Raw genomic sequence first — 26,526 nt, forward strand, 5'->3', positions numbered from 1 at the left:
TGTAGGCCAATAAACAAAGCCTGAAAAAAATTCAACACAGCAATAATTTCACGCTGAAGTTCCAAAAGGCTAAAGCCAACCTTGCTGATTCCATCCTAGCAAGGCTTGCACTGTTTTGTCACATTTAGGAATCCCATGCAACTCTCATTACCACAATAACAAATACATATTTACCCAAACGACCTGCCTTTGAAATCAAGAATCACCATTTACAAATGTAAAATGCAGAGATCAAACAAGCTAGTAGGTCTGTCCAGCTGTTTAATTGCCCCTCTGCCCCTAACAGAAGGTACAGCAAGCCTTTCCCAAAGCTGCAAACTTCTCTTTCTGATCACTTCTTTTAAGATGGAATCAGTCTCAGTCCTCAACAAAAATAGAGGCAACCAAATACTACAGACTCCCCTTTCCAAATAAGTTCTTCATAGTGCTGCTTATATTCAGCCTGTCTGACCAGTAGATCCATACCTTTCCTATCTACTTAAGGCCAACCGACCACAGTTCTGTAATCAACACTAGGTGAACTCAGGGGCTAGACAAAGCATTTTTTTGTCAAAAAGGCAAAAAGTCCAAGTCCTCATTTAATGGTGTTCTGCCCTCTGTCCAAAACTGACCCAAAACTTAAAGTTTGCAAAATATATTGAAATTAGTTATGAATAACAAATTGCTTTGCCTTCATGGATGGAAGAACATGATATGATGCAAAAATTACACAAGCAGGCTGCTCTGTAAGTTATTATAAATGCCATGCACTTTCTTTGACCTTGTTTAAACAATTCTGCTGTCTGACAAATAATTTCCAACTATGTCTGGCCATAAGTCAAGAGGGTTACCCTAACTTAAACAACCACATATAAGAATTTACATTCTTTTTCCTCTTGTGAGTGAAGCTAACAGCTTCACTTGGAATTGTGGGAGGCAGACTGAGACAGTGGAAAACATGCAGTCTCTTGCACAAAGCGCTGTCCAGGCAGAGTTGCAGCTCTCCATTATTCAGCAGTGGTTTGGGAAGAAGTCTGGTTTACGGTTGCTGTACAACTTATTTTGAAGCAAGCATCTGGGGCCATGCTGACTACCCTATTCTTTACGGTAGGCTTCCAAAGGACAGTCCCCAATCCATCCTGCATGCCTCCCCACAGATCAAAAGGGACTTTTGAGGGGCATGCAGCGAGTGAGGCAACTGAACACTGTCACCATTTTGCTGGGAATGCCCCATAGTTGACCACACAGCAAAACTCGGTGCTCCTGGAGCACAGCACTGTAAGTTTGCCATGGAAAAACAGTTATTAAGCTCATCAGGTCTTAGGCAAAGCTGCAGGAATGAGAGAGTACAGGGGCTTGGGCAGCTTCATAGAAGATAAAGTGGGTGGGAGAGGCAACTGATAATCCTGCAGGAACAGAGATGGCAGCCAAAAAACAGGAAATCCCTGAAGGGAGAGCAGGTCTCATACAGGAATAGGAGAAAGATACAATAAAACTGATAGCCTATTAGAGACTTTTTAGTGTCCATTGCCCAACTGGTTATTAATTCAGGAAAAGTTCATCCAGTATAGATTTCATACCTCTCTGTAGTTAGTAACTCCACTGCAAGTGTCTAGATAAACCTCTTTGTTTATCATCTTGTCAAAATGTACTAACTTTTCATATAGAATAGATTGAAAAATGCATCTTCCTTTCTTGAACAGCAGTATCGGTTGCAAATGTAAGTGCTTTAAGGAGTCATGAATTTCATATACAAGATGTTTTTTACACAGCACAACTAGTTGATAGTTCATGGGTTCCAAGGTGACTGGTGAGAAAGAAAACAGCAGTGTTCCTAGCTGTAATAAAAACAAAACCAATAAAGTCAAACATTGACAATCTATATTTCTGTAAAAATAGCATACATTATAACAGAAGATATAAGAATAAACCAAACACTCAGAACCAATTTCTTGTAAAAAGATACAAAACTGAGAAAAAAAGAAGTGTGTACATCTCCGTTTATGACATACAAAGAGGAAGAAAAGTATTTCAAGTATACTAACAAATAATCCAGTGTGTGGTGAAGTTTAAGGCTAACATTTTCACTCTTCAGAGCTGTATTTATACAGAATCCACCCATGTACTCTCAGAAGCAGCTTTATTTCCATTAGACATGAACCCTTGCAGCTGACATTGAGTTTTCAAGAGCTTTGAGGGATCAGAACTCATCTCCAGAAGACATCAGCATTTCTGGAAAATTTTACAAGTTTTAGCCAGGAAACAGGAAGAGGGATTGATTTCAGTTGAACACATTGATTCAGGAATGCTGCTGCATCATTTTTTATTCCCATTCTGAATCTTAGGTGAGGGTTCCAGCTCCTTGCTGGACTGGATCTATATAGCTGTGGTAAGCTATGGGAGGGAAGAGCCTTTGGCACACATGCCAGCACTCATCACTCAGAATTAAAACTTGACACACAGACATACGATCCTAAATCATGTATGCAGTTGGCCCAGGGTATGGGGATTTTGTTGGACAAGCTGCATTATGAGCTATTTGCACGTAGGCAGTGGATACCTCTGTAGGAACTGAAAATAGCAGAGAGCCCAGCCACAACAACAGTCCTCAAAGCTGAATCTAGAGCATTAACTTAGGGCAGAAGATTATTTGCAAAAGTTAGAGTTGACAGACATCTATCAGGAAACTCCAGTACCTGGAAGAGGAATGCAAAACATTTGAACTGCAGCCCCAACAAGATACAGCAGTACAACTTCCTCCTTAAAATACAGATAGAAAACTAAAGAGTTTTAAACAGTAGCAGCTTTTTTGAAAAAAGTTATTAAAAATTCCAGTCTTTTCTAAAAAAATAAAAAATTCAAACCTCAAATTTAGGTCACTCTTTCCACCTTGAAACAAGATTTTCAGCTTCTTGAAGTCATGACAATAAACTTAATTTATGCCACCCCAGAACTAGTGCCTGACACTCAAAATGTTAATCTTTACTTCTAGCTCCTTTGTAACCATATCGCTCAGTATCTATAGTAAAGTATTACTAGAGGTCCTTTTTCATTCTCTTACAATAGGAAAGTAAGTATACAGCATTAGATCTCCCTTAGCTTTGCTACTAATTCTTATTATTTCTACTACAGAAAGTAAACAGCGCATCAGCCAGCAGCCCATTCTAGTTTTACCCCACATGTCTTGACATACTATTCACCAGTGCTTTGGTATATACACCTATGTACATACTAGTATTGCCTGAGATGTCAGAAGAATGGCAGGAAAAAGACTGATTTCTGATTAATTTAAAGTGTAAACAGTGTAATTCAGAGTATCCAAATCCTTTGAAAAACATCAGTCTAAACAACTAATAAGTGCTTTAATAACCCTCCACCTGTACTGCAGGTGAATTCACCTGGTAATTTTCCATTAAGAGTGGCTCTAATCAATACACAGTGCTAGTTTCACACAAGTGTGCAACTACCTTGGTGTGGGGCAGAAGGTAGGTCAACCCACAGGACTGTAAAGAAAACCACAGCCTGTGTAAAGGGAAGTTATAGTCAATATTAACGATATCCTGTGAGTGAGGCATTAGCCTCTCACACTGGAAAGTGAGAGGCATTTGATACGTGCACACTGTCTTCAAAACTTTGGAAAGTAATTTTAAGTATAGAGCATTTTAATTGGGTTTTTTGAGCCCTGGAGATTATGGGTTATAAAGTCTCTCTGAATTGCGCGATTTCTTCATAGGGCAAATATATTCTTGTTTATAAAAGAGACTTAAAGCTTAATTTGCTCAAATGTAATGTTGAAACCTTGAATTAATTGTAACGTGCAAATCCAAATTGCTGCTTGGAACACTGAGGTGTTCCTGTGCCAAAAACAGTGTCACAAAGCTTAAAAAAAAGAACAAAAAATGAAAAAAAAAAAAAATCTCATCTTCTACTAGGTAGAAGAGACAAAATTGTGGAAGGGTTGCCAGTAAGGCCAAGAGACTTGCCTTCTAATTGTGGCTTTAGCCACAGAACAGCAGCAGAACACAGCTGACATGGTTCACAACTGCTGCAGTAAAACCAGTGGTCTGGCTTTTTCATTCCTCTTCTGCTTAGGAAGCCTACCAACAGCAGCAAAGAAGCTGAAGGAATTTGTAGGCTCAAGAACACAACCTGGATGACTCCATCCCCTTTTGGAAGATTATCTTTGCAACCCTGAGGGTACAGAGCTTACATATGTGTATACAGTAGATAAGGCTGACACAGTATACAAACTGTCAGTACAGGCTTTCTCTCTCTTGCAAGGGAAACTTCCAATGTATTAATGGCAGCTACTCCCAGCATTTAATACATACGGACTAACAACTGCCTTTGACCTAGAAGTCATTCTGGTAAGTTCTGTTCCCTCTCTTGGGCCATTCCTCCTCCACCCATTTCAGCAGCACTTTCACAACATCAATTCTCTTATAAAATTTACAGAGATCAATCAGCTGCTCCACAGTCCGGTCACTATTCCGTAGCAAGAACTCCAAGGTGGGACTCTGGGGCTTCTGTTCAAGGAAACACAATTCATCATAAGTCATCCCCCACTTGCTTGCTAAATTTCTCCAGTTTTTCACTGTTGGGTGGCAGGGATCCAGCTTTAGCCTCACTGTGTACAACAAGTCCTCATCATTGAGCATGTCACTGATGGTTGGTGCACGGAATAAGCACAAGGAGCAGGTGACATTTTCCTTGCAGGTTTTCTTGAGATCTGCAGTGAAAACCATTACATGGGGAGAAGTTAGGATCTATTGCTGTGGTTTCACCGGGAACTAAAAGTTAAGAGTAAAAATAGTTGAAGAGTATTACATTCCTGTGAATCACTTCTGAAGAAGTCAGAACAGTGACATGCAATGCCTTTCCCTATGAAGAACTCATGAAATTAACTTCCTAAAACTTCTCTCTTTGCTATATGCAGTGGCTTCAATCAAAAGGACAGTAATTTTGAAAGCACCATATTTATACTTCTATAGAAAAGACATAGGATTCAATGCAGTGTGTGAGCTAGGATATTCCCCTTTTGTGTTTTTGGAACTAGTTGCTTCCTCAAATCAGCCATAACCCCCACCTACATCACCAACAGGATTATATATGCATTTTGTGCATCTTGCATATGTGTGTTGTAGGATAAAGAAAAGGTTTTGCATTTCTAATCTGCTGCCTTCATAGCAACATGAAATACGTGCCCCAGGAGAATCTCTTCTGACAGTTCCAAACACCTAGTACTTTATCACAATGAAAAAGTGGAAATGTTCCTTTGCTTTGTAAGGGCTATTGCAATAATAGCTGTCCCTATTCTACCAAGGAAGCCCATTTGAAATGTGCATTATTGAAAGGAATAAAGTGCATACTTTTCCATGTGTGAGAAAAATAGAAATATCAAGTTGCTGGAAAGAGGTGGTGATATGTTCTAAAATCTGCATCAAATACCAAATATCATCATTTAGAGGTCTCTTACGCACATTATCTCTGCAGCAGTGTGAACAATGTGGTGTTGTCAGACCGTATTATATATTAATAGCCCATAAAAGCATGTGGAAACCTGTTCTAGTCATACCTCTAGTTAAACACCAGTACCAAAACCTTTAACACTGCAGTGATGTAGGACATGGAATCAGCATTTTGGCTGCAGATATGACGTTAACTCTCCTTGCTCCTTCTTGAAAGTAGGGAGAATTTGATCTCTCTAAAGATAATGGACACATCCTAGAAGCATTTTCTAAAGCTTCTGTACTCCAGCCTCCCTGTACAGCTTTAAATAGGGAAATAACTAGTCCTACTCGGGATGAGACTTTTTCAAAAAGGGGCTGATATTAATCAAAAGATTGATTAAAAACAACAGAAAACAGTGACACACAATTTACAAGTGCTGGATCAGAAGCCTGAACTGTATCTCTGGTAAAGTTAGTGTAACCTACTCATACGAACAACAGCATCTGTTAAAGTTGTTTGTTTGTAGGGTTTGTGGCTTTTTTTTTGTTTTAAATTATTATTAATTTATTTGCGGTAATTATTGTCAGATTGCGTGAAAAATCCAGAAAGACCATCAAATAGTGAGCTGAATGTAGTGTCTGCATGCACTTTGTACTTTGTTTTTAAGGAAAGAACAGGCTATTGTTATTTTTGTAAGACTGCTCATCAGGTTGCTCTTTTAGCAGGCCAAAGACAACTTCTGAAGTTTTCAACAAGCTAGGACATGCAGTAACAACGGTGCTGCAGACACATAACTTCATGCAAATGCTCAGATTCCCTCCTAAGGGGAATCATGTTCTGGTGACATGTTTGCTCACAGGTATTCCACAGACCTCACAGCTGTTCTCTAGAGAAATATGTATTTTAACTCTTCTGTTCTTCTTGTGCACCCTAGGCTCTTGCTGAAGTGAGACAAAGTTTTCTTGCCTCATTCATACCAACATTTACTTATACAAACAAGGCAAAATGAATATAATCCAATCAAAGTTCTGGCTGAGCAAAAAGGGCAGGAGAGCACCCTATCTGAACTTCATCTTATTTACTCTGGCAGGGATTCCAGAGTAAGTTTTATCCTCCAATAAAAGCAGGGAAGAAGGGGTAAAGAAAACACCCCTGTGAAAGGGCACAGTTATAAGTAAACAAAACTAAACCAACCTGCTTCTTGTGCTATACCATCTGCAAGACTATCAAAAGCATCATAAAGAATCCTGCTTGTCTAAGATGCCCCATGTTAGACACTGACAAGCAAATGACTGACCTACCCAACTAATTGCATGATCCTGATGCTACGTGATAGGACAAGCTTGTTTTACTTATAGAAAACTCTCATTTCTTATTGTTAGACTGAGAGAACTGCATGTCATACACACACACACACACATATCCCTCCCACAGCAGGGCTCATACAATTATGGGATAAGCCCCCACAGCCTACTGCCACTCTTGCTCTCTCCCAACAGCTATTTACAGACTATTTCTAAAAGTGGATGTACTACATGCATTTGGAAAACCCAAGTTACACACTTTGTATGGTTTGCATTATTGATCACCAACCTCTCAGAACAAAGGGGAAACTGTAAATGACACAGGTCATGAAATGAGGTCCGTAAATACTGGTTACCCAGGCAGTTCTTGGTTATGACAAACAGCAGTTTTTAATAAAGTACTTTCAAAGAAAATCTAAGAATAAAATACATAGAACAAGAAAGCTGACACGTTACCTGAAAGTGATTCGTCAGTATGGTTTTGCGTGTCTTTGTCTTCTGGCTACAAAGCAGAAAACAAATATAAATCAAAATAAAACAATGTACTGGAACACTAGAATAGTTATTTGGCTAATTTGCAACTGGCAAGAGATTACTTACAAGTAGCTCGGGATTCTTTTAAAGTCAAACAGGGAATATATAAGGTTTTGAGGAATTTCTGACAATCTGCAGTCTTTTCAGACAGCATTTGCATGCTTTGGCTCACAGAACTACGCTGTTGGTTGTATTCACTGAACAATTGCATCTTTATTAATAATATGCTATAGTATTATATCTTTTGAATAATTTGCTCTTAATCCTCAACAGCTGTTCAACAATTTCTATGCTTTGACTAAATATTTTTAAATGTTTTGTTATCAGAAAAAAACAAGGACTTTGCCTGTTAAATGCAGTAGTGAGGGATTGTTTCATTGATCTAGGAAAAGTGGGGGAGCTTTTTTTACAAACTTCTTTACATGCCTAGGAAGCTTTTTTAGACAACATGTTGATTTGAACATTTCTGCTGGCTCAGATGTAACCCTCCTTCTGTTCCAAGTAAACCTCAGTGGTTTTTTGCTTACTAATTAAACATAATGAAATTCTTAGCAACATCAGACTGTAACACACGTTGTAACATTAAAATTCAACTACTTAGGAACATCTAAAATCTGGAAGACAGCCCTTGATCCTAGAACTGCGGGAAACTGCAGCTCCCCTTATTTTAACTATGCGGGTGTGGAGCCAGATGAAATAGCTTTCCTCTGCTGAGGATTTAAAGATGAAAGTAAAAGGGGATTTTCCCCTTAGATAGCTGCAGTAAAGTATTGTTGATTTTTTTGTATCATGTCATTCTTCCAAAACTATCACAGCAGGCTTCTTAACATTGTGCATGCAAACACAAGTCGTTATATGGGTAAAAATACAGTGTAATAAGATACTCTATTCCTACCTGCTACACCCTCTTTACTAAGAAATCCATTAAAAATAGAATATAGGCACTTCCAGTTCTTTAGGTGAATTTGCATATGTTCACAACCCAGTTATAAAGTAGGTGAACTATCTTCAAAATATTTACAGACTTTGTTAGGAAAGGAAAAATTTGCATACTATTTTCAGCATTTCTTTATTCCTTGAAAACGGCAAGATCACACACGCAACATCAAAATGTCTGCTCTCTGCTCAAGAGAGATCTAACACTGCACATGCCAATTGCAACAGGATAAATGTTGCCATTATCTTCTACTAATTTACTTTTCCACTGGCTCCACAACAGCTTTATCTGGACAGTGCTTTTTTAAACTTAAAGTTGGCCTTTGTAGCAACACGTGAGCACTCAAAGTTTAGGAAAAACTAAATATAAAGATCCTGATTATAGTAATTGTCTTCACTCCCACAAATTCCTTAAAAAAGTAGAATATTATTACTGAGCCCTGAGGAGCAAACTCCCAGAAAGATAACCCACTGGGAGAAAGAAGAACTTCCCAGCGCAGCTCAGCCTCCCCAGAGATCTACTTCAAAAGACACAAACAAGCAAATTATATTAAAAAAAAAAGCAGATGCTGTTCACTTAGTTGCTATCCTGACCTTCAGTAACGTTTCCTGGACTTGATGAACTCATGAAAGTTCAAACTGTATTGTGAAAGCTGATACCTAAATGCCTTTATGTCATTATACACGTCTTGTGATTAAAAAAACACAAGAGTGGGCAGTATGGGAAAAGGTACAAAGTAAAGCAGGGATACTTACCTGTGCCATACATCTGTTTTCAAAATTCATATTTTTACCAATCAGTCATTATCCACTTTTATCAAGACAGATGCAAGTGGGTTTATTCAAGATCATTTTCTTGTAATGTAATTGCAGTAAGACAGTGCAGTGTTACTGCCCATGAAAAAAAGGCATTCTTAAGCACACAGTGGATGGGCTATGGATCTAATCAAAGCCATAAACCTAAGCACAGTCTGAAGGTAAGCAGAAAGTTTTCCAGTTCTGTGGAACCATTAACACCCTGATACACTGAATTATCTTTGCTGTTAATAAATGCTCTCTTCTTGATGATGGGAATGAACTGTTACCTCCATCATCTGTGAAACGCATACCAAACCCATGTTTGTTTCTGATGAAATTCAGCTGGGACTCTGGCATAAGGAACTCCTTTTAATTCTTCGTCTCGCTGGAAAATGCTCATTCATTTTTCTTCTTCAAGTTTTCTGCTCAACCCAAAGAGAATCAATTTGAAATTCAGCAAATAACGTTCACTTGAAATATGATAACCATGGAGCATGGGAGTCACTCAGCATTGTCCATTCTGTGGCAATGTAAGATGTCACAGATAATGGAGAGTGTTTAAACTGTGGGAAGAGCAGCATCTCAAAATGAAAGCAAAACAGTCAAATGCCTCCCAAAGGGCAAAACGTAGGATTCCTTACTTCTTCACTTATTCTCTGCCCTGGCTCTATTTTCAACAAGAAAGAGGGACAGCATGCATGACAAAGCCTTACTATTTGCTGTCTCTTCTTCAGAGTATCTACACACTAATCAAAACCTATTTAAACTAAAAAGTTTATGTTAATGATAAAATAATCTTTGTTCTTCTCCACAAAAGCTCACTTCACTGAACTCTTGGAAAGAGAACCTATTTCTGGTCTCTTTTACTGAGTAATTCTGTGCTCTCCAGATATAATCTGAAAATATATTTATTTGTTAAAATACTTAATCAACAGCAATAACTTATTTCACATTCAAGTATCATTTTTCTTACCTGTTGGATTAGGCCAGAATCTGATGTAAGGGTCTTGATGTTCACAGATGCAATTTCCAAAGTAACTTGATCTGTTAGGTATTCCTCATCTAAGACAAAGAATGTGAAACACTGGTCTCCCACCCAAATACAAGTTTAAATAGTAAGACTATCAAACATAAATTATAGGTGTCTAACATACAAAATTTAACTCCATATCATGGTCAGGCACTGGGAAGTGCTAGATTATAAGACGAAAATATTAAATCATAAGAGACTGTAACAATCATGCAGAGTATAACTGTGTGAAGAAATATAATCCTTGCAGAGATTAGCTATGAGGGTAGCAGTTGTCTTCTAAACAAACACCACGCTACTTGTAAAGCAAGAGTCATGTTCTTATTTCAGAAAGCTGACTACAGGATATTAACTGAACCAATACATCAGAGTAGGCTGAAGATACTGTCACAAGTCACTAGAGTTTTCGTTTTGTTTTTCTCATCACACTTAGTGTGTGATAGTTGTTGAAATATATACCGTATAAATAATTACTTTTTATTCTGTCCCTTTGTGAACTGGGCTCATCCTACCTATTTCTACTGCACAGGAGTTTTCTGAAGCACTGAAACAGTACATTTCAAAGTGTGTTTATCAAGTGCCCTGATACTCCACTGTAAAGCACAGCATTCCCCATTACAGCACAAACTCTATTAACCTTTCAAGCATCACTTCAGTCCTCAAAATGGGATAGAAGGGATACATAAACCCTTTGTGAACCTTGTGCAAATGGAAAAATTTCACTCTGTTTGGTTAATAAGGTCCTCCTCATCAAACCATTTGCATCATTGCCCTGCGTCAGATGCTGACCAACCATTAACAAAAGCTTAAAAGAGGTTATATTCCACATGTTTTTACACAAATGAATGCTCCATGGTGGTGACTGCCTTTGTAGTGCTGGTACATTTCCATTTGCTGTTTGCCTAGTGGAAAGATCTCATTAAAGAACATCTATTATCTTTACAAATCATCAGATAACAGAAAGAAGACATATTTCCTTATCTCGCTCAATAAATTTATCTGAATCAAAAACGCATCCTTACACTTGCAAGAAAAAAAGACCAAAATCATTATTTTCCTCTTTTTCTGGATTTATAAGACTGTTGAAACTTAAAGCCAAATAGTATTTCACCCCTAGCAGGGTCAGGGGTGAAATCCTTACAATGTTTAGTAAGGATTATTGTTATTCTTTATTACTATAGATTCAGAAACAAAGACAAAACCCCAAAACGAAACAAAAAATTCTGTCTGAAAATGAAGAGCATGGACATCAAATTTGTGGAAACAGTACGTCTGAAATTTGCTCAATATTTGATGGCAGGTAGAATTATAATCAAATCACGATAAGCATTAAGACTACCCCTGCAAGATAAAAAGTTCCCACAACTCCCCTTTATTTCATAATCAGTAGAGGGTGCCAAGAACTTTAATAAGTTATGGAACCAAAGTGGCCCATTAATTAATTTAGCTGTAAAAGCAACAGACAGCCACTCTTACCAATGTACTGTCTATTCAAGCATTACATCTGAAGCGAACATAATTGTGTGTTACGCAGAATCAGACCTGCACATCTGTTACACCTTTTATCTCACAGGTTCGTATTTCTAAGTCTGTATTTTTATAGAAATAGTTATGAAAAGTCATTCTCAGAAAAAAAATTGAAATCATGGAAATGAATGGAATATTAAGAGGTATTTGTATCACTTTCAACTACAAAGGGGGAATGTCAAGCTATATTTTTATATTAGTATTTACATCTTCTTACACTTAGCAAGAGGAAGTTGAAACTATAAATATAAACTGATTTCACTTCCTTTCATGTTGACATTTCTACTTCCATCTTAACTTTCCTTTTTAAATTAAATCCATTTAAAACATGCAATTTCAGATTTGAACCAACTTTGACAAATTTAAAATTTAGGAATTATCTAATTAATTTTGAGGAGATCCTAATACCATGGGTGAAATAAAAAACAGGACATGGAAAAGAATGCTACAGTGTAATTGTTTTAGTGCTAATAAAAGATTCTGAAGGACCAAACCACCTGCCTGCAAATAAGGAGAAAGTAGTTTATGATTTCAAATAGTCTTCATCCTGTGTTGTACTTCTCTATTGAGTAGCACTTCGGAAAAGATTATTATTTCCTCTAGCTGGCTTCCTCAAGTCCCCAGAATAACCTCCCACCTTTCTCTAAACCCAGTGGTATACTGCTCACACTCCTCAACAGAAGTTTCCGTTGTCTGTGACTGTCCCCTTGCAGACCTGCTGTGCAACACAGGACAGAGAACACACTACCTGCAGAGGGCTTCTCAGCTGAGCCCCTGCCCACGCATTCCCTGCACAATGCCCAGTGGTGAAGCCTGGGATGACAAAAAACTAAAAAACACCCCACATATCGAGGAGACCATAAAGGTGATATTCACACTGTGTAATCCATGTATTCTACTTCAGTGCAATACGGAACCTGCACTCGCTCTCTGCATTTTCAGTGAGGAGAGGCAACAACTCGTGAAGAGTTGACCTAATAGTAGGATCCCAAGTAGATGGCATTAACACCTGCTGAAGGCAATCAGAAGCAGAAGACCTGAATGGTATTTCTTGGTTATATTTCTGCCAACCTGAAGGCACTAGTAATCTCTTCAAAGCCACCTTCTAACATTATGATGCCTCTACCATCTGTTGCCTGAACACTGTTCTTCGATGGCACCACTGTATTTTCCTTCCAGCCTGAGAACCCAGATCTTCTGATGATAGTTATAGATTGGCTTTTAGATCAAAACTAAACTTTGGAAGGAAATTTCAAAAGTTAGATATACACACCAAACTGACCTTAAAAATACAGAAGAGGATATTACATGGAAAACACACATCTAGGAAAAAGTATGAGTATTTCAATCTTTGGATAACACCACTGGGTTTATTCCATATAATAACACATATCTATGACACCTGAATAGACAGAATTCACAATACTTACCTTTAGGCACTCCTGTGTCTTGGACAGGATATTTTTCAGTCTGTCACAAAAAGGCAAGAAACACAGATACCTGTTATTTCAAGTGTAATTGTGCTGGAGAAAGAGTATATAAAATTCTGTAATTATAGTTGCATCACTTAAGATGCTAGTAGTTGATCTGTTCCCCATCAGATACAGTAACACTCTTCTTACCTGGTAACTGAGAGGCTACCAGCAATTCTGATTACCACATGCAAAAGTAACAGAGATTGCTACCGTATTTTTAAAGTTATTACTTACTAGTGAAATAGCAGAGGTTGGGAAAGAAATTTTGCACTTAAGTAGCAAAATAATCTCGAAAAGGTAATGCATACCAGGAGGAACAGAGATTATTTCAAATGTTCTTTTGGCAGCTTTTGATAAAATATTACTGTATGGAAAAAAAGAAGAAAAAAAGAAAAAGAAATATCTGCCCCTTCTTTTCTAAACTTAAATAGTCAACTAAGATGCAATAGAAAATTATTATTACTGAGTCTAAGGAGATAGCTACTGATTTCTGGGCATGTTATAACCTTCCCTATGACCCTCAACCTTATGCAAAAGTAGGTGTGGCTTTTAAAGAAGCTCTTAACCAAGAAAACAAATTCATAGATCTTAGCTTAATGGTGGGGGTGTGTGTTAAAGAAACTTCATGTTTCAGACATAGCAACTTCCCCTCACCTTTAAAAAAAAAAATTCCCCTTGGCAAAATACAGTATCTAATTTACTCAGTCCACAAAAACAAACACAAAGTCTATAGTTTTTATTAAAACCTGCAAGCACAAATGCACATAAACATACTGCAATAATGGATCCCAGTGAAGCCTCAGCATTAAAGTACTAGTGAAATTTTCAGAGTTTCCTGCAGAGTCCCTGTTGCAAAGCTTCAAAACAAGAAGAAGACACCAAGACAAAGAAATAATTTGCTCACTTGCCATTCATAAAATAAACTAATGCATTTCAATCTGTTTACATAACTACATTTGACATTTGCCCTGGGATACATGGCGCTGTAAATTTTCCCCCAGAATAAATAATCCATAGCAACACTAAAAAAACCCACCAAACAAACAAAACAAACAAAAAAACCCCAATCAAAACCAAAATAACCCCACATTTAAAACACTTTCAGATTCCTTCTACCCCAGCAGAAATACTCCTACCTCAGCATTAGACTGGAATGCTCAATATCTTAAGACACTTGTCCTAAACGATGTTCCTCTGCCAGTAAGCACTAGAGGGCTCTCTTTGGTCCCTCCCTAGGTTCACCCGTGCCTGCCAAAGGCACTGCTCTTTGGTACTACCTTTCCACGACTTCAACTCATCTGGCACAAGAAGGAATAACATCTTAGCACAATTGAAATTATAGGCCCTAGATGAGTTTTCTTATCCCTCCAAACTATATAGATAGAAGAACGTCAGCACTGATTTTTTTCGGTTCTTGGGGTTTTTTTAATTAAAAAGCTGGCGCTATCATAGCCTCAGCTGATGCACTGATTGGTATTTTTATTTACACTTTAACTGCACAAGGTTAGTAAATTAAAATTTGTTTATGCAATCATACCAATAAGCAAAATCCTTATTTAGAGTTAGCATCCTTGAAAGTTTTTACCCCACTTCTGCATTACATAACCATAGAGAGCTATAATGATTTGAACTGTATTAGACCAGAAACGCATACCATTGTTAAGGAAAGAGTGCTTGGATCTGTATCCTCCACCGGCTCTTTTGCTGCATGATCTGCTGGAATAAGAAAGTTTTATCACTACGTAATCATCAAAGTGTTTCTGTCTGCCAATTCATATTTTGCTTCTTTGTCTGACCAAGATAAAGCACAGCTATGCAGCCATTACACGGATTACATTTCCACAAGAAAACATGGCAAACTGGAAAGAGCTAGTAGCACGCAGATGAGAAACTACATGCAACAACGAAACCCAACTCTAAGTTAACAAAAGATAGACTTTTTAAAAAATTATTTTTAGTTAAAAAAAAATCACAAAACAATTCAGTAATAAAGAATAAAATCCAGTAAATTTTCTAAAAGCTGAGTTCTGTTCTCTCAGTGACAGCTCTCCACTTTTTCCTCAAAAAAATAATTCAAACAGGAAACATACCCACTACAACAAAAATTAATACTACTACAAGCAGCAGATTGTAGTAACCTAATTAAAAAACATATTTGAGGAAAATATTATTTGTATACAATAGAATAATAAACTTCAACTATATTGACACCAAAAGAATGCAAAAAATAAATCTTCAAAGTATCTGCAGGTGATCATGAAATGTCAACCCCTCTGCATCAATGACTAAACTTAATAATAGGGAGATACTGATCACAACTGCACAGAGAATCTAAAACAAATCTCTACAGAAGTCAGGATTCACAAAACCACTCCTCTAATTTAACATCATCCTGCCATGCTTTCAAGAAATGTCTTCTGTTGATTAGCATCAATGTTCCTAAAAATTGAAAAGCATTTTAAATTATGTAGTAAGATCTTCATTCCGATTTTGTCACTCTCACTAAAAGTCCTCGTACTTACTACAAGTACAAAATAAAAGTTTTCAGCTGCAACCAGTAAGAGGTGATTGGAATCAATATTTGGTGATTACCTTCTCCCAAATATAAAAAAATAATGCATTTCGAACACAGTCCAAGAAATTAACTACAAAATGCACAGTATAAATAAACACTGAGCCCCAAAATAGCACAGAAGTTACACAGACATTATTCTAACCAACTCAAATTTAGCATAATTGTTTATTTTGGGACCTAATCCTACAAATCTACTCAACACAAGAGAGCAAGATAAAGTGTAAAACAATGCAAGATAATCCAACACACTGAAAATAAAAAAGGTGGGAGCAGTGGGACAGAGCTGTTCTCCCTTCTGCTTCTGTGAGGCAGCCTCACCAGCAGAAGTTCCTGGGTGTTCAGTGTGGCGCCCAGCTCCTCTCTGTGATGCCAGATAGAGCCTTTCTCAGCACTAGAGCCCACGGGAAATCCACAGGCATTGTCCAGGCAGGTGGCATGTCATCAGAGGGGTCAGACGACAAGGCTTGAGCAGAGTCTTCGCACAGAGACACACTAAATGCTTTGAAAAGGCAGGGGACTATGAAATTTCAGATGAGCATCGTTCACACTGCAGTTCAGGAAGCCATATGCAAAAGAGAAAAAAACAACCCTACCAAAACCCCATATTCTTGTCACACATGCCCCTTTTGGTAAATATGAAATCCCTGCTCCAGAAATATGGTATTAACAGAATGATCTGGATAAAGCCTGCCGTGATAGCAAGTCAGCACAAACTGAAGCACATAAGCTTCCCAACTCAAATGCAGAGAGGATGAGAGTCACTGAGACATAAGAAAATACAATAAGTTGTCATAAGACATTGCACAAAAAGTAGGTCCAAAAATGGAGGTTCCTTGTGGGAACTATAGTGTAAAGCTGCAGAGGATCTGGAAAGGAAGCTGGGGCAAAGAGAAGCCCACGCTGTAAAGGAAAGCTGAAAAATAAGGAGGCATTGGCAACCAAAGGCTCTAGGGAAAAAGGCCAACACAGGCATCCCTAGTCTCCCTGTTTTTCCATTCAAACCCAATGGCAAAGCATGCAACCAATGTAAGAGGAGGTAGATGAAAGCAGACCCCACAGAATGTCGATCAACCTTGTTGGCTATGTAGCTACTTAGGTAAGGGCTTTGTCCCCTATCCTCTGTTACATCTCCAAGATACGACCAAGGTACATTATGGCACTGGGAACTTACTTTCTGTGATCCACACGGAAGCACTGAAAAAATGGGAGAAGCTCCAAGAATATTGGCATTTGAAACAAGGACTTGACAAACTCCAGGGTGTCTCTACAAGAGGTGATGGGGTACCTTTGATTCCTGCTATGTTCACTCAGAAACACACACACACGAATCTATGACTCTGCATCTTTCTTGCTTAGTATCCATCCTGAAAAACATTTCAAAACTGTTTCTTTCCCTATTTCTCAATTTCTTCCCTTTTTTCCAGTTCTTCATGATGAACATTGACTTCCATGGTTTTTAGGTTGCAGAGTACAACCAAGTCCCAACATTTTCTGTAAGTGGTATGTATGTTTATGAATATTTGTACCTAAGATTAAAGACTCAATAAACTGGACTGTAGATGATTCACCGTGGTCTTGTTGGCCACTGACAATAGGCAGATAATCTGAAAAGCAGACTTAATATTTAATGGTGAATAACACAATTAAAATGCCATGTCCCCTCCTCTTTCCCACATAGATCTCCCACAACATTCTGCAGCTCATGTCATACAGCTGGACACAAGTGCACAAAGCAGCAGGGAGGGTAGTTCTCTGTTTACCTCAAATGTAAACCATCCACAGTTTTGCATGCTGAAAGGCCAACAGGAAATGAGGGTATCATCTGACTGACTATTCAGTGCATACTGTCTGATTTCACAGTTACTTTCACAGACAGCTTCATAACATCACCTGGGATCCCTCAAAAAAATCACTATCACCATACTCCCCACTGACAGCACACAGCCACTGGCCTACATTTACTTCCCCACACTTCTACAGGGAACCTCAGGTGAGTTGACTCAGATGGACATAAATCAGCACATGCAAATTGTCTCGGACAGTCATAAGTCAGATTTGATGGTTGCTTCCAAGGTTCACTGCACACTGCTGCACCTGCACACTGCCCAGCGGCTGCTACAGCTCTGCCTGGGCCCATCCAGTACAACCAGTCTGCACGAAGAGCAGCCAACTTGTACCAGAGCCCATCGTTGCTCTCTGTGCAACACCTGAACTACAGTGTGGATGCAGTGCTGTGCACTTACCAGCACAAACAGTTTGTCAATTCTGTATCTGCTTTTCATCTTTGCACTGGAAGGAATTCTGAAGGTGAGTAGTATAGACCTCGGCTTTAACCTTTAAGCAGGAGGGGATTCACAAAGCACTATGTAGCAAAGACAGAATTCCCCCGTTACAATTTCTTCCTTGCAACACAGCCTTGACACCATCATCAGTGAGTGAAGCATGTAAGGTGGACCATAGTTAGGTAGTTCAACCATGCACATAATGAGACCCCTTTCACACCAAGGCTGGGCACACACATTAATAGTTCAACTTAGTGCAACTTAAACAAAATTATCACCCTAATACTAATGTTGTTAATAAAGATGAACCCTGTAACTCAAATCAATAATGGTTCTTTGACTAAAGGCATCTGAATTTTAGATTTTAGTAAGAGGAGGAAATACAGCAAATTGTATTAGAATAATCAGCTCTCTAAAAAACTCTGAGTCCATCAGCGCTTGTGCAGTTTTGTTTACTGCTAACTACTCAAAATTTTGTCCCTGTCTGAGCAGATAAGTAGGAGAAAACTGTGATGCTGGCACACCTCAGATGAGGTACTCAAAAGTCATTTACACCATTAGCTGTGTAAGTTAAAGTGTGCGGACTTCCTAACCGCTCAAACTCTGGGATTCTAAGAAAATGTCTTTTTTAACGTGCTGTTAAACCAGCGCAAACTCACTCACACGCTAAAACACTGGAGCAGGCTTGACAAGCCAAGTTGCACTAAAGCACATCAGCGGGGCACATGATAAATTATTACCACGCTTAATTAGCGTGTGCGGAGGGGGAAAGGAGCAACCAGCAAACCCGTTTCATCCCAGCCGGGGCTACGCTCCTCACCCGGCTCCCCTGAGTCACCCCAGCGCGGGGGTGCTCGCCGCGGGCCGCGCCCCGCACAGCGCCCGTCCCGGACCCGTGGGGACCCCGGGAGCCGCCGCCGCCCCTCGGCGCGCCCCCCGCCCGCCCGGCTCCCCGCGGCGGGTCCTCACCTGGGGGCAGCGGGTCCTGCGGAGCAGCCATGGGGGGCCGGCGGCGGGTCCCGGTGCGAGGAAGGCGCTGGGCTCGCCGACGTGCCCGGAACCGCCGCCCCGCCGCGCCGCCCCCTTCCTGCGCCGCCCCGCCGCAGGTAGGGCGCTCCCGGGAGCCACAGGTGGAGGCAGGGAAAAGAAGGCAGGTCCCACCCCTCGACGCCCGCCGGAGCGTCCGCCGGGAGCCCGCGTTTCCTAGCGGGAGACACCGCGCTCCGGCGGAAACGTCGAGTTAGCTCCTCCGGGCTGTGCTGTGTGAAAACGCCGTGTTTTCCTAACACCACACACGGGAGGGCGGGAGGGGGTGTGCATATAGGACCCCTCAAGTAATGCTAGTTTGGACCTAATGTAAGTCACTGCAAAAGCATAAAATCAAGTGCTCTCTCGCCCTCTCTTAGGGGTAATAAGGCACTGAGATCGCTGCCTTCAGGCAGAGAAAGGCGGTATGCATTAGGGTTCGAGGCGCACCTGCAGGTGGCTCAACGTGCACGGAGAGAGTTTACCGACGCGAGCACGGCAAAGCAACGATCATAAACTGCACTGGTTTCTCGCAGGTATTTAAAATTCGTCCTCTTGTGCTACAGTCGCTTCCAGTATCACGACGATGTTAAAACTTCTGGATGTAAATGCTTTGGGACTCCACTGTCATCTCTGGCAAATTCTCTCACTTAAGGTTTCAGTATAAAAGTAACGCAGGTTTCTTAAAGAGAGTCTGTGCATGAAATCACTTTCTAAATGAGAAATATTATGTATTGCTATTTATTGTACCATAAGCAAAAGAAGCCAGCATAACTGAATATACCATTAGAAAGATTACATTTGAGAGTTAGCCACCTGGCTCCCTTATTAACAAGGTAACTTTACAGACAGATTCTATTCTGTGACACTGGGAGAGCTCCATTTCAGCCCACTGGCTTACACTGGCATAACCAAAAGTTCATAAAGCATTAAAAAATGTTTTTCAGTGGTTCTGTTGTTGAATTTGAGAATTCTTGTAAAAGAATAAGTAGTTTGGAGGAGAGCTCTTACCTCTGAATCATCCTACCAGTGAAAGTACAGACATGGCATTTAGCAGATTAAGAGCATCACCCTTATTTCATCTGAGATAAATGGGGCCTTCACCACTGGGTTATACACACAAACATGTACGTGTATATTTATATATTTTAATCTCCAAGGTACAGGTAACAAATCACTAAGATTTCTGCAATTCATGGTGTGTAAAAAATGAAGGATTTTTTTTAGGCATATTATTGGAGTCTGGCTGTTCAAGGTATCGGTTGACTCTCATTGCTTCCATATTAATATTGAAACTCATTCTCAAAGAACAGAGGCATTTCTTAGTTTAAAAGGGTAACATCAAGTCTAATTAGAAATAAAATTGCTGATTCTGTGGGTTTCTCTAGATTTCCTTAGAGGCACAATGGTTTCAGTGATGGATAATTAGGTTGAGAGCAGAAAAAGCTTATTCTTACCTACACAGATCTGCACACATGCTACAGTAATAGTTGGAGTCTCTTCTATAACTGTGACAAATGACAAACCCACAGTACAGCTAAAATTTTTTTAGATTTTAAACCTAACAAATTTATGCCTCGATAAAATGAATGTCGTATCTGCCCCAGAGACCTACAGGTATGCATTGCCTCTGCGTGCTGTTCAAAAACTACTGGTCTTAACTTCAGAAGTAGACATAGTGACTGCGAAAACTTTGGATATATATATGTACAAGCTATATAAAAATGTATCCATTAATTTCCTTCAAAATATCCTGAGTGTACTATTTTTACATACATATCTGTAAACTACAGAAGGCTATAAAGCGTTGGTGTTGGGGGCTAAGTCAGGTTTTACCACCAACATAGACATTTATTCTTCTGATAGCTTACAACCTGAAATCTTCCTACATTAGGATTAGAAAATTATTTCAGTAAACAGTAACAAAATAATTTTGGTGGAACAACATTTGTGCCACAGCCAAAACTGGTTAATGCTGCTAAAAATCATGTATTTTAAAAAGTGTATCTATAAATGGCATTGGCTTTTCAATTTGAAACAGATCCATGAAGAACTCTTTAAAATAATGAAATTTAATAATAGAAATGAATAGTCTAGATAGTATTACTGCCTCAAAACCTAGGTTAGTCATCATAATTTAACATTTTTTTCCTAGTACTGAAGAAGGAGCCTGCAATTACTTATAAATAGAGCACTGTCAACAGTACAGATTATTTTGGTTGTTGCATGTCTGTTCTTGTATCACTCTTTAATAAGTGCTATAGAAATCTTTGTTTGTTACTTAGCTAACTGACCTGTCCAGAAAGCCAGGAATTATTTTGGCAAAACTAAATACAACTGTATCATAAAAGCTGAGTCCAGAATAAGATAACTTTAGGTAACAGCATTCTCTAAAATGCTGGATTAACTTTCTCATCAAATGTCTATACATAAGTACAATCTATCTCTTACCTTACTGTAACCCTGTAAGCTACAAAACTCAGCATAACTAATCATAATGGGAAGAGTTCAGGATTTTGTAAATTTTCACTCAAATACAGAATTAATAATTTCAAACAGTTTTTACAAATTAAGTCTACACAGATCTCTTCTCACTCCTTTCCTGGCTCCATCAAAAAAACCCTAGTCATCTTTGATGAGGACAGAGGCTTTTCTCAAAGATCTACAAACTATCTGGTAATATATAGCTGGATAGTTTATTGTTTGAAATAGCAATTAATCCACAGTCTCAAGGGGTTTCCCACCTTCTGCGCACAAGACTGAAGACAAAACGATGGGCAATATATTCCTCTTCTGGAAAATATTATTGCCATCTCCCCCCAAAAAAAACAGAGCCACAAAGCAACCAAAACAAAACAAAACCCAAACAAACACAACAACAAAAACTCAACAAAACAAAACAAAAACAATCAACCATAAACAACCACAAACAAACCAAAAACTCCAAAACTGTTTTCCCAACTGATACTCTGTGGCTTTACCCCATGGAAATAAAGAGCTTTTGTTCCAGATGACAAATGCCACTATAACTCAGTGGAACAGTAACCTTCCCACCACCCGGCAACAAGGGTTGCCAATAGACGCAGTAACCGTGGGCCTGTCAGAACTGCATGGCAACCTTGTTTATTCTTTCTCATCTGTTTGCTTTCTACATCTCAGATATCTTCATTTAAGGAAGTTCATATTGAGTAAAATACTTCTATGTCAACATAAACTCTTCACCCTTGATGTGTTTCAGTAGATTGAGGAAAAACCTCCCTGCATTTTCTCTCCCAGGTGTCCTGTAGATAGCTTTCAGCTGTCAGTACCTTCAGAGAATTGCTAGAACAGTTCTTGAAAATTTTGAGACTGTTTTGGAGTAGGAATAATAAACCAGCAGCTAAAAAGTTAAAGCTATTTTCTTTGCCAATAATTATACTGGTCTGTTCTCTTACAGTTCTTTTACAGGAACGTCACGATTTTGACATTTATTTGACAGAAGCAGCATTATATGGAGAAAATATAAGAAATGACGCACACCAAGACCATCTTATGTAAGCCTGTGGATAATTTGTTTGCCTGACAGGACTGCATGATATGGGAATGTTCCCACCACTCCAGGAGCTGTGCTGTGTCCAAATCAAACAGACACCACAGAAACAGTAAAACCTTGCTTTCTCTAGATTGACATTTTGAAACAGAGCCTAATACGATCAATTACAGGCTGCAGCTTATCTCTCTGCAGGGACACTATCACGGTCCCCCTGCCTGGCTGCTTGTTTCCATCAGTGTACAATTTAGCTGAGATCTATACCTCGTGGTCAGATTTGTTGACAGATAAGTACGTATACAGAAAGTGCAAGTGCACAAATCTTAGGCGGTTTTGTAAACAAGATTATGTATGTTCATCTGCTACCACTATATTCAGCAGTTTGACAGAGCTCGTAGACTTATTTCTTTGTTAGCATTCCTTCTTAAAAAATTATAGGTACAGGAATGACACTAAGACTCCATACATTACTTCTACCCTTCATTCAGATAGTGCTGTTATATACTACACAATGCAGTTTCTTAGCATCCAACTGTAACACCCACACATGAAACATGGAAATGACAATACAGGTTTATAGCTAAGATTTGTAGTTAGTTTTTCACCAGCTACAAAAACTTTCCAAAAAAAAGGTACTCCCTCCTTGTAGTTTGCTCTTCTTTCTTTTTCAGTGCATTCTACCTTTCCTTCCCTTTTCCTCAGAGTCACTGTGAAGATACTGCTGTATGCAGTTTTCTTATTAAAAATTTACCTTTTTTTCCAGCATACTGAATGTGACATATTGTTTTGCCATTTACAGGCCACACTCCTGCCCTAACCCTCGACATCCATGGGTACTTCTCAAAAGTTATTTGTACCTGTTGCCTCAGACTTGAACATATGTTGTGGTTTTAAGGCAGACATCAGTAGGTGGGAACAGGACTCAGTGAAGCATGACTTGCAAGGGAACATATCAGGCCTAATGACAGCGGGACAAAACGGGTAAGACTGTTCAAGTTCTTCAGTTTTAGAAGGCCTGACAGACCGCAGGACTCAAGTGCCCTGCTACTTGTCTGCTTTCTGTACTTACATCAGGTGGCTTACCGAAAGTTCTTACCCACAGCTGTGCCTTGCTGTATCATTAAATCTAGACTACCACAAGATGTTCCATTGCTCAACAGGCACTGCCCTCCCACCGCTGCTGTTTGCCAGACTTAAACAGAAGTTTGTGACATATTGATTCCTCTGGTTTACTCTCCTAAGTTTAGGAAGGCCTCACTCAAATGTTAATTTGGAAAAATAAATAAAGGCAAAAGTTTCAAGGGCAAAAAAATTCAAAATAAAAATCCACGTTTCAGATTACTGAATCTAGTTCATGAACTTGACAAAGCAGCTGGGATTTACCAAGCTTCTCCTAACATGAAATGTGACACCATCCTCTTTTGCCTTGTATGTTCACTTAAATTAGTCCGTAATAATCTCTAATATCCATTTTTACACAGTTGATGACTGTAGATTATTATTTCTATCTACAACCAGAGTGCATAAACTCAATTCTGCCAAATAAGACCTGGCTAAAAAGCACCAGTGGAGCTGACAGTAGCAGGGCTTGATCAGTTTCAGGTCCCACTGTGTCCTCTCTGCAGGCCAGAGGCATGTTTGGTAATTACAGATTTGCTAAAAGACTGTCTGTCACTCTCTGGTGCACCCAGATCTTTGCCCACTCAAAGGAACAGCATTGTCATGAGGAAGAGGTGACTCTGATATGCATTATTTAATTCTTATTTATGAATACAGAATAAAGTTTTTAGTTCCCATGTTCGAACCTTTCTTTGCTTGCACATAGAAAGAAAATGTTAGAGCTTGCAAATAGAACTGTCAACATTTTTAACAGGAATGCATATTATGAAGTCAGAGGAGATATTTGTTCTTATGCCAACAACATTAAAAAATTAAATATATAGGCCATACTCTTCGTGACCCCGGTAAGCTGTAAACTATGATTATCTCCCTCCCTGGTAAAGGTTTTTTCTCAGTCCCTGCTAAAATATCACAACATCATGACAAATTTCTTTAAAAGAAAGACCCTAAGTAGATACTCAGAGCTTTGTAATATGCTGTTAGGTTTTGACTGTAATTGGAAGACTGTTTCTTCTGCAGCTATTTCCTGAAACTGATTTCACAAAGAAATCCTACATTAGGATTTTCCTGTTTGGGGTGTTTTCTTACACATTTTTATTCCACTACCAAAGTAGCATTCATAGATTTAACTCAACACTAAAACATGAAATAAGATTGAAAATACCCTAGAGTTAAGAAAACTGTATTCAGCTACATCCAGTTCTGGTATAGCAGATAATACTTATGTATACAAGAAACAATTTCTTTTCCTTTTAAAATAAGTCCTTGTACATTTTTACAGCAAATTCCTTGTCTTTCTAATATGGCAGTAAAAAACTAAACCACTACTGACTTCTGATACAAGCACTTCAGAGGTGAAGAAGTAAAGTACCTTCTGTGACTAACATAAAGTGTTCTGAACTGACAACTAAGTGAACAGTATGACTTTAAAAATATGGTACTTTACATCTAACTTGTATAGTCCTTTAGGCAGCCCAAGTGTGTGACAGTGCATGTGCTTGATTCTTCCAAGGTTTGGGGGCTTTTTAAAATACTCATCATAGAAACTTTGTTCCAGTATCACAGGTACAAAAGGCAAACTAATACAATGAATTCACCTTAATCTGCTGAACAGAAACGGTTCCTTTGTGAGAAGAACAAACCACTTGCGATAAAGTATGGAGTACTGATACTGAGAGCAAACTATGGCAATGTAAACATTAGCATTAGCTGTTCTGCCATTTCTTCTCAAACATCTAGCAAATGTATTGGTCCACTGATGCTGAAAGTAGGAATAGGTTCTCATTTAGTCGTTTCCACATGACAGATGTACTGCCTGTACTCCAGAGGGGCAAGAAAGGAGCAGTTACATCATCTCTCTGGAACCAGACTATCAAACTACTACCTACTTTATTTTATGCTCTCTGTAATTCCTAGACACCATTTCTTCAAGCCATTTTCAGCAATGCAAAAATCTGTGACATACTGGCATTTAAGGACAAATATAATGCAAAACTAATCTGAATTAATTTATAAGTAAATAACAATGGTCAATCTAAAATCTTTGAAGCTCTCTGAAATAGTTACCCCAGTTTTAAAGCTTAAAGCTCATCTCCACATTCCAGTAAAGCAGTATTCTCTAACTGAAAGGCTGTAAGAAGAGCCTCAGTTGGCATCTGACCTGAAAACAAAATCCTAATTCCAGCAACCCTGCACATTAACTCAGTGCAACACTCGTGTTTTTCCACAGGAATATCACTTTTTTCAGTTCTGGAAATAATTTACATATAAACTTTGAACTGTCAGGACCAACAGCTTGGTTCTGAGCTGTTTGGGCTTTAAAAAAAAAAAAATTAAAAGAAACTAGAAAGAAGCCACAGTACAGTCTTAGATCAGATCCAACAGCTATTGGTGAAGCACAGGTAGACAAATTCAATTGATGTCATACTGGAACTTTCAACCTCTTAAGTGTCAGACTGTCTCCCTATGGGGTCAGTAAAAAAACAGCAAGTAGCCACTGCAAGGAATGGTCCTACCTTGTCTTCTTCCCACCAGGATTTGTATCCTGGCCTTTTCCACTGGATCGGGTTGAGGAATGAATCAGACATACAGTGAGTCAGTTTAGTTGGCTGGTCTGGCAGAAAATCATCCCAAGCAGGGAAGAAAACCCCAAACATTTTCCTAAGGAGCTGAATGGATTCAACATGCAACTTCAGGACTGCTAGCTCAGACACATGGGATAGGAAAAGAGAGGGAAACAGGAGTGCCTCTTTGCACACAACTCAGCATTTCATTATCTTAACTCTACTGAAACTACATCTGAAAGCATCTCCTCCCTCTCTGGTAGGCTTCAATTTGCTACACAGGAGCCTGTGCCTCCACTGGAAAAAAAAAATAGGATGGGGGGTAGAGAGTACCAAAAAACCAAAACCAGAACCAACAACAAAACAGTAAAACAAAACAAAAACAAAAGGGTCGAGG

The 26,526-nt window shown here is 39.0% G+C and overlaps 1 protein-coding gene and 1 long non-coding RNA gene across 3 annotated transcripts; one reads left to right on the forward strand and one right to left on the reverse strand.

Annotated features, from left to right (window-relative positions):
* Positions 1-1,838: 1,838 nt before the first annotated feature.
* On the reverse strand, positions 1,839-19,006 carry EDARADD (EDAR associated via death domain). 2 transcript variants are annotated; one of them, XM_050316259.1, is made up of 6 exons: positions 18,861-19,006; positions 14,689-14,747; positions 12,990-13,029; positions 9,976-10,064; positions 7,191-7,236; positions 1,839-4,708 (listed from the first exon to the last, which is right to left on the reverse strand). In XM_050316259.1, the coding sequence occupies exons 1-6, from the start codon at positions 18,889-18,891 to the stop codon at positions 4,332-4,334; spliced, it is 642 nt and encodes a 213-aa protein (XP_050172216.1). In that variant the 5' UTR covers positions 18,892-19,006; the 3' UTR covers positions 1,839-4,331. The 2 variants fall into 2 exon arrangements, with proteins under 2 accessions (XP_050172216.1, XP_050172215.1); XM_050316258.1 differs by having other exon boundaries at positions 14,689-14,750; positions 18,861-18,979.
* Positions 19,007-19,048: 42 nt separating this feature from the next.
* On the forward strand, positions 19,049-25,846 carry LOC126640457 (uncharacterized). Its single transcript, XR_007629044.1, has 3 exons — positions 19,049-19,453; positions 22,354-22,450; positions 23,246-25,846. It is a non-coding gene; the product is annotated as an uncharacterized LOC126640457 (long non-coding RNA).
* The last annotated feature ends 680 nt before the right edge of the window (positions 25,847-26,526 follow it).

The sequence above is a fragment of the Myiozetetes cayanensis genome, unplaced genomic scaffold (assembly GCF_022539395.1).
Source record: "Myiozetetes cayanensis isolate MyiCay16 unplaced genomic scaffold, myiCay2020 scf2-11, whole genome shotgun sequence".
In the NCBI taxonomy this organism is placed as follows: domain Eukaryota; kingdom Metazoa; phylum Chordata; class Aves; order Passeriformes; family Tyrannidae; genus Myiozetetes; species Myiozetetes cayanensis.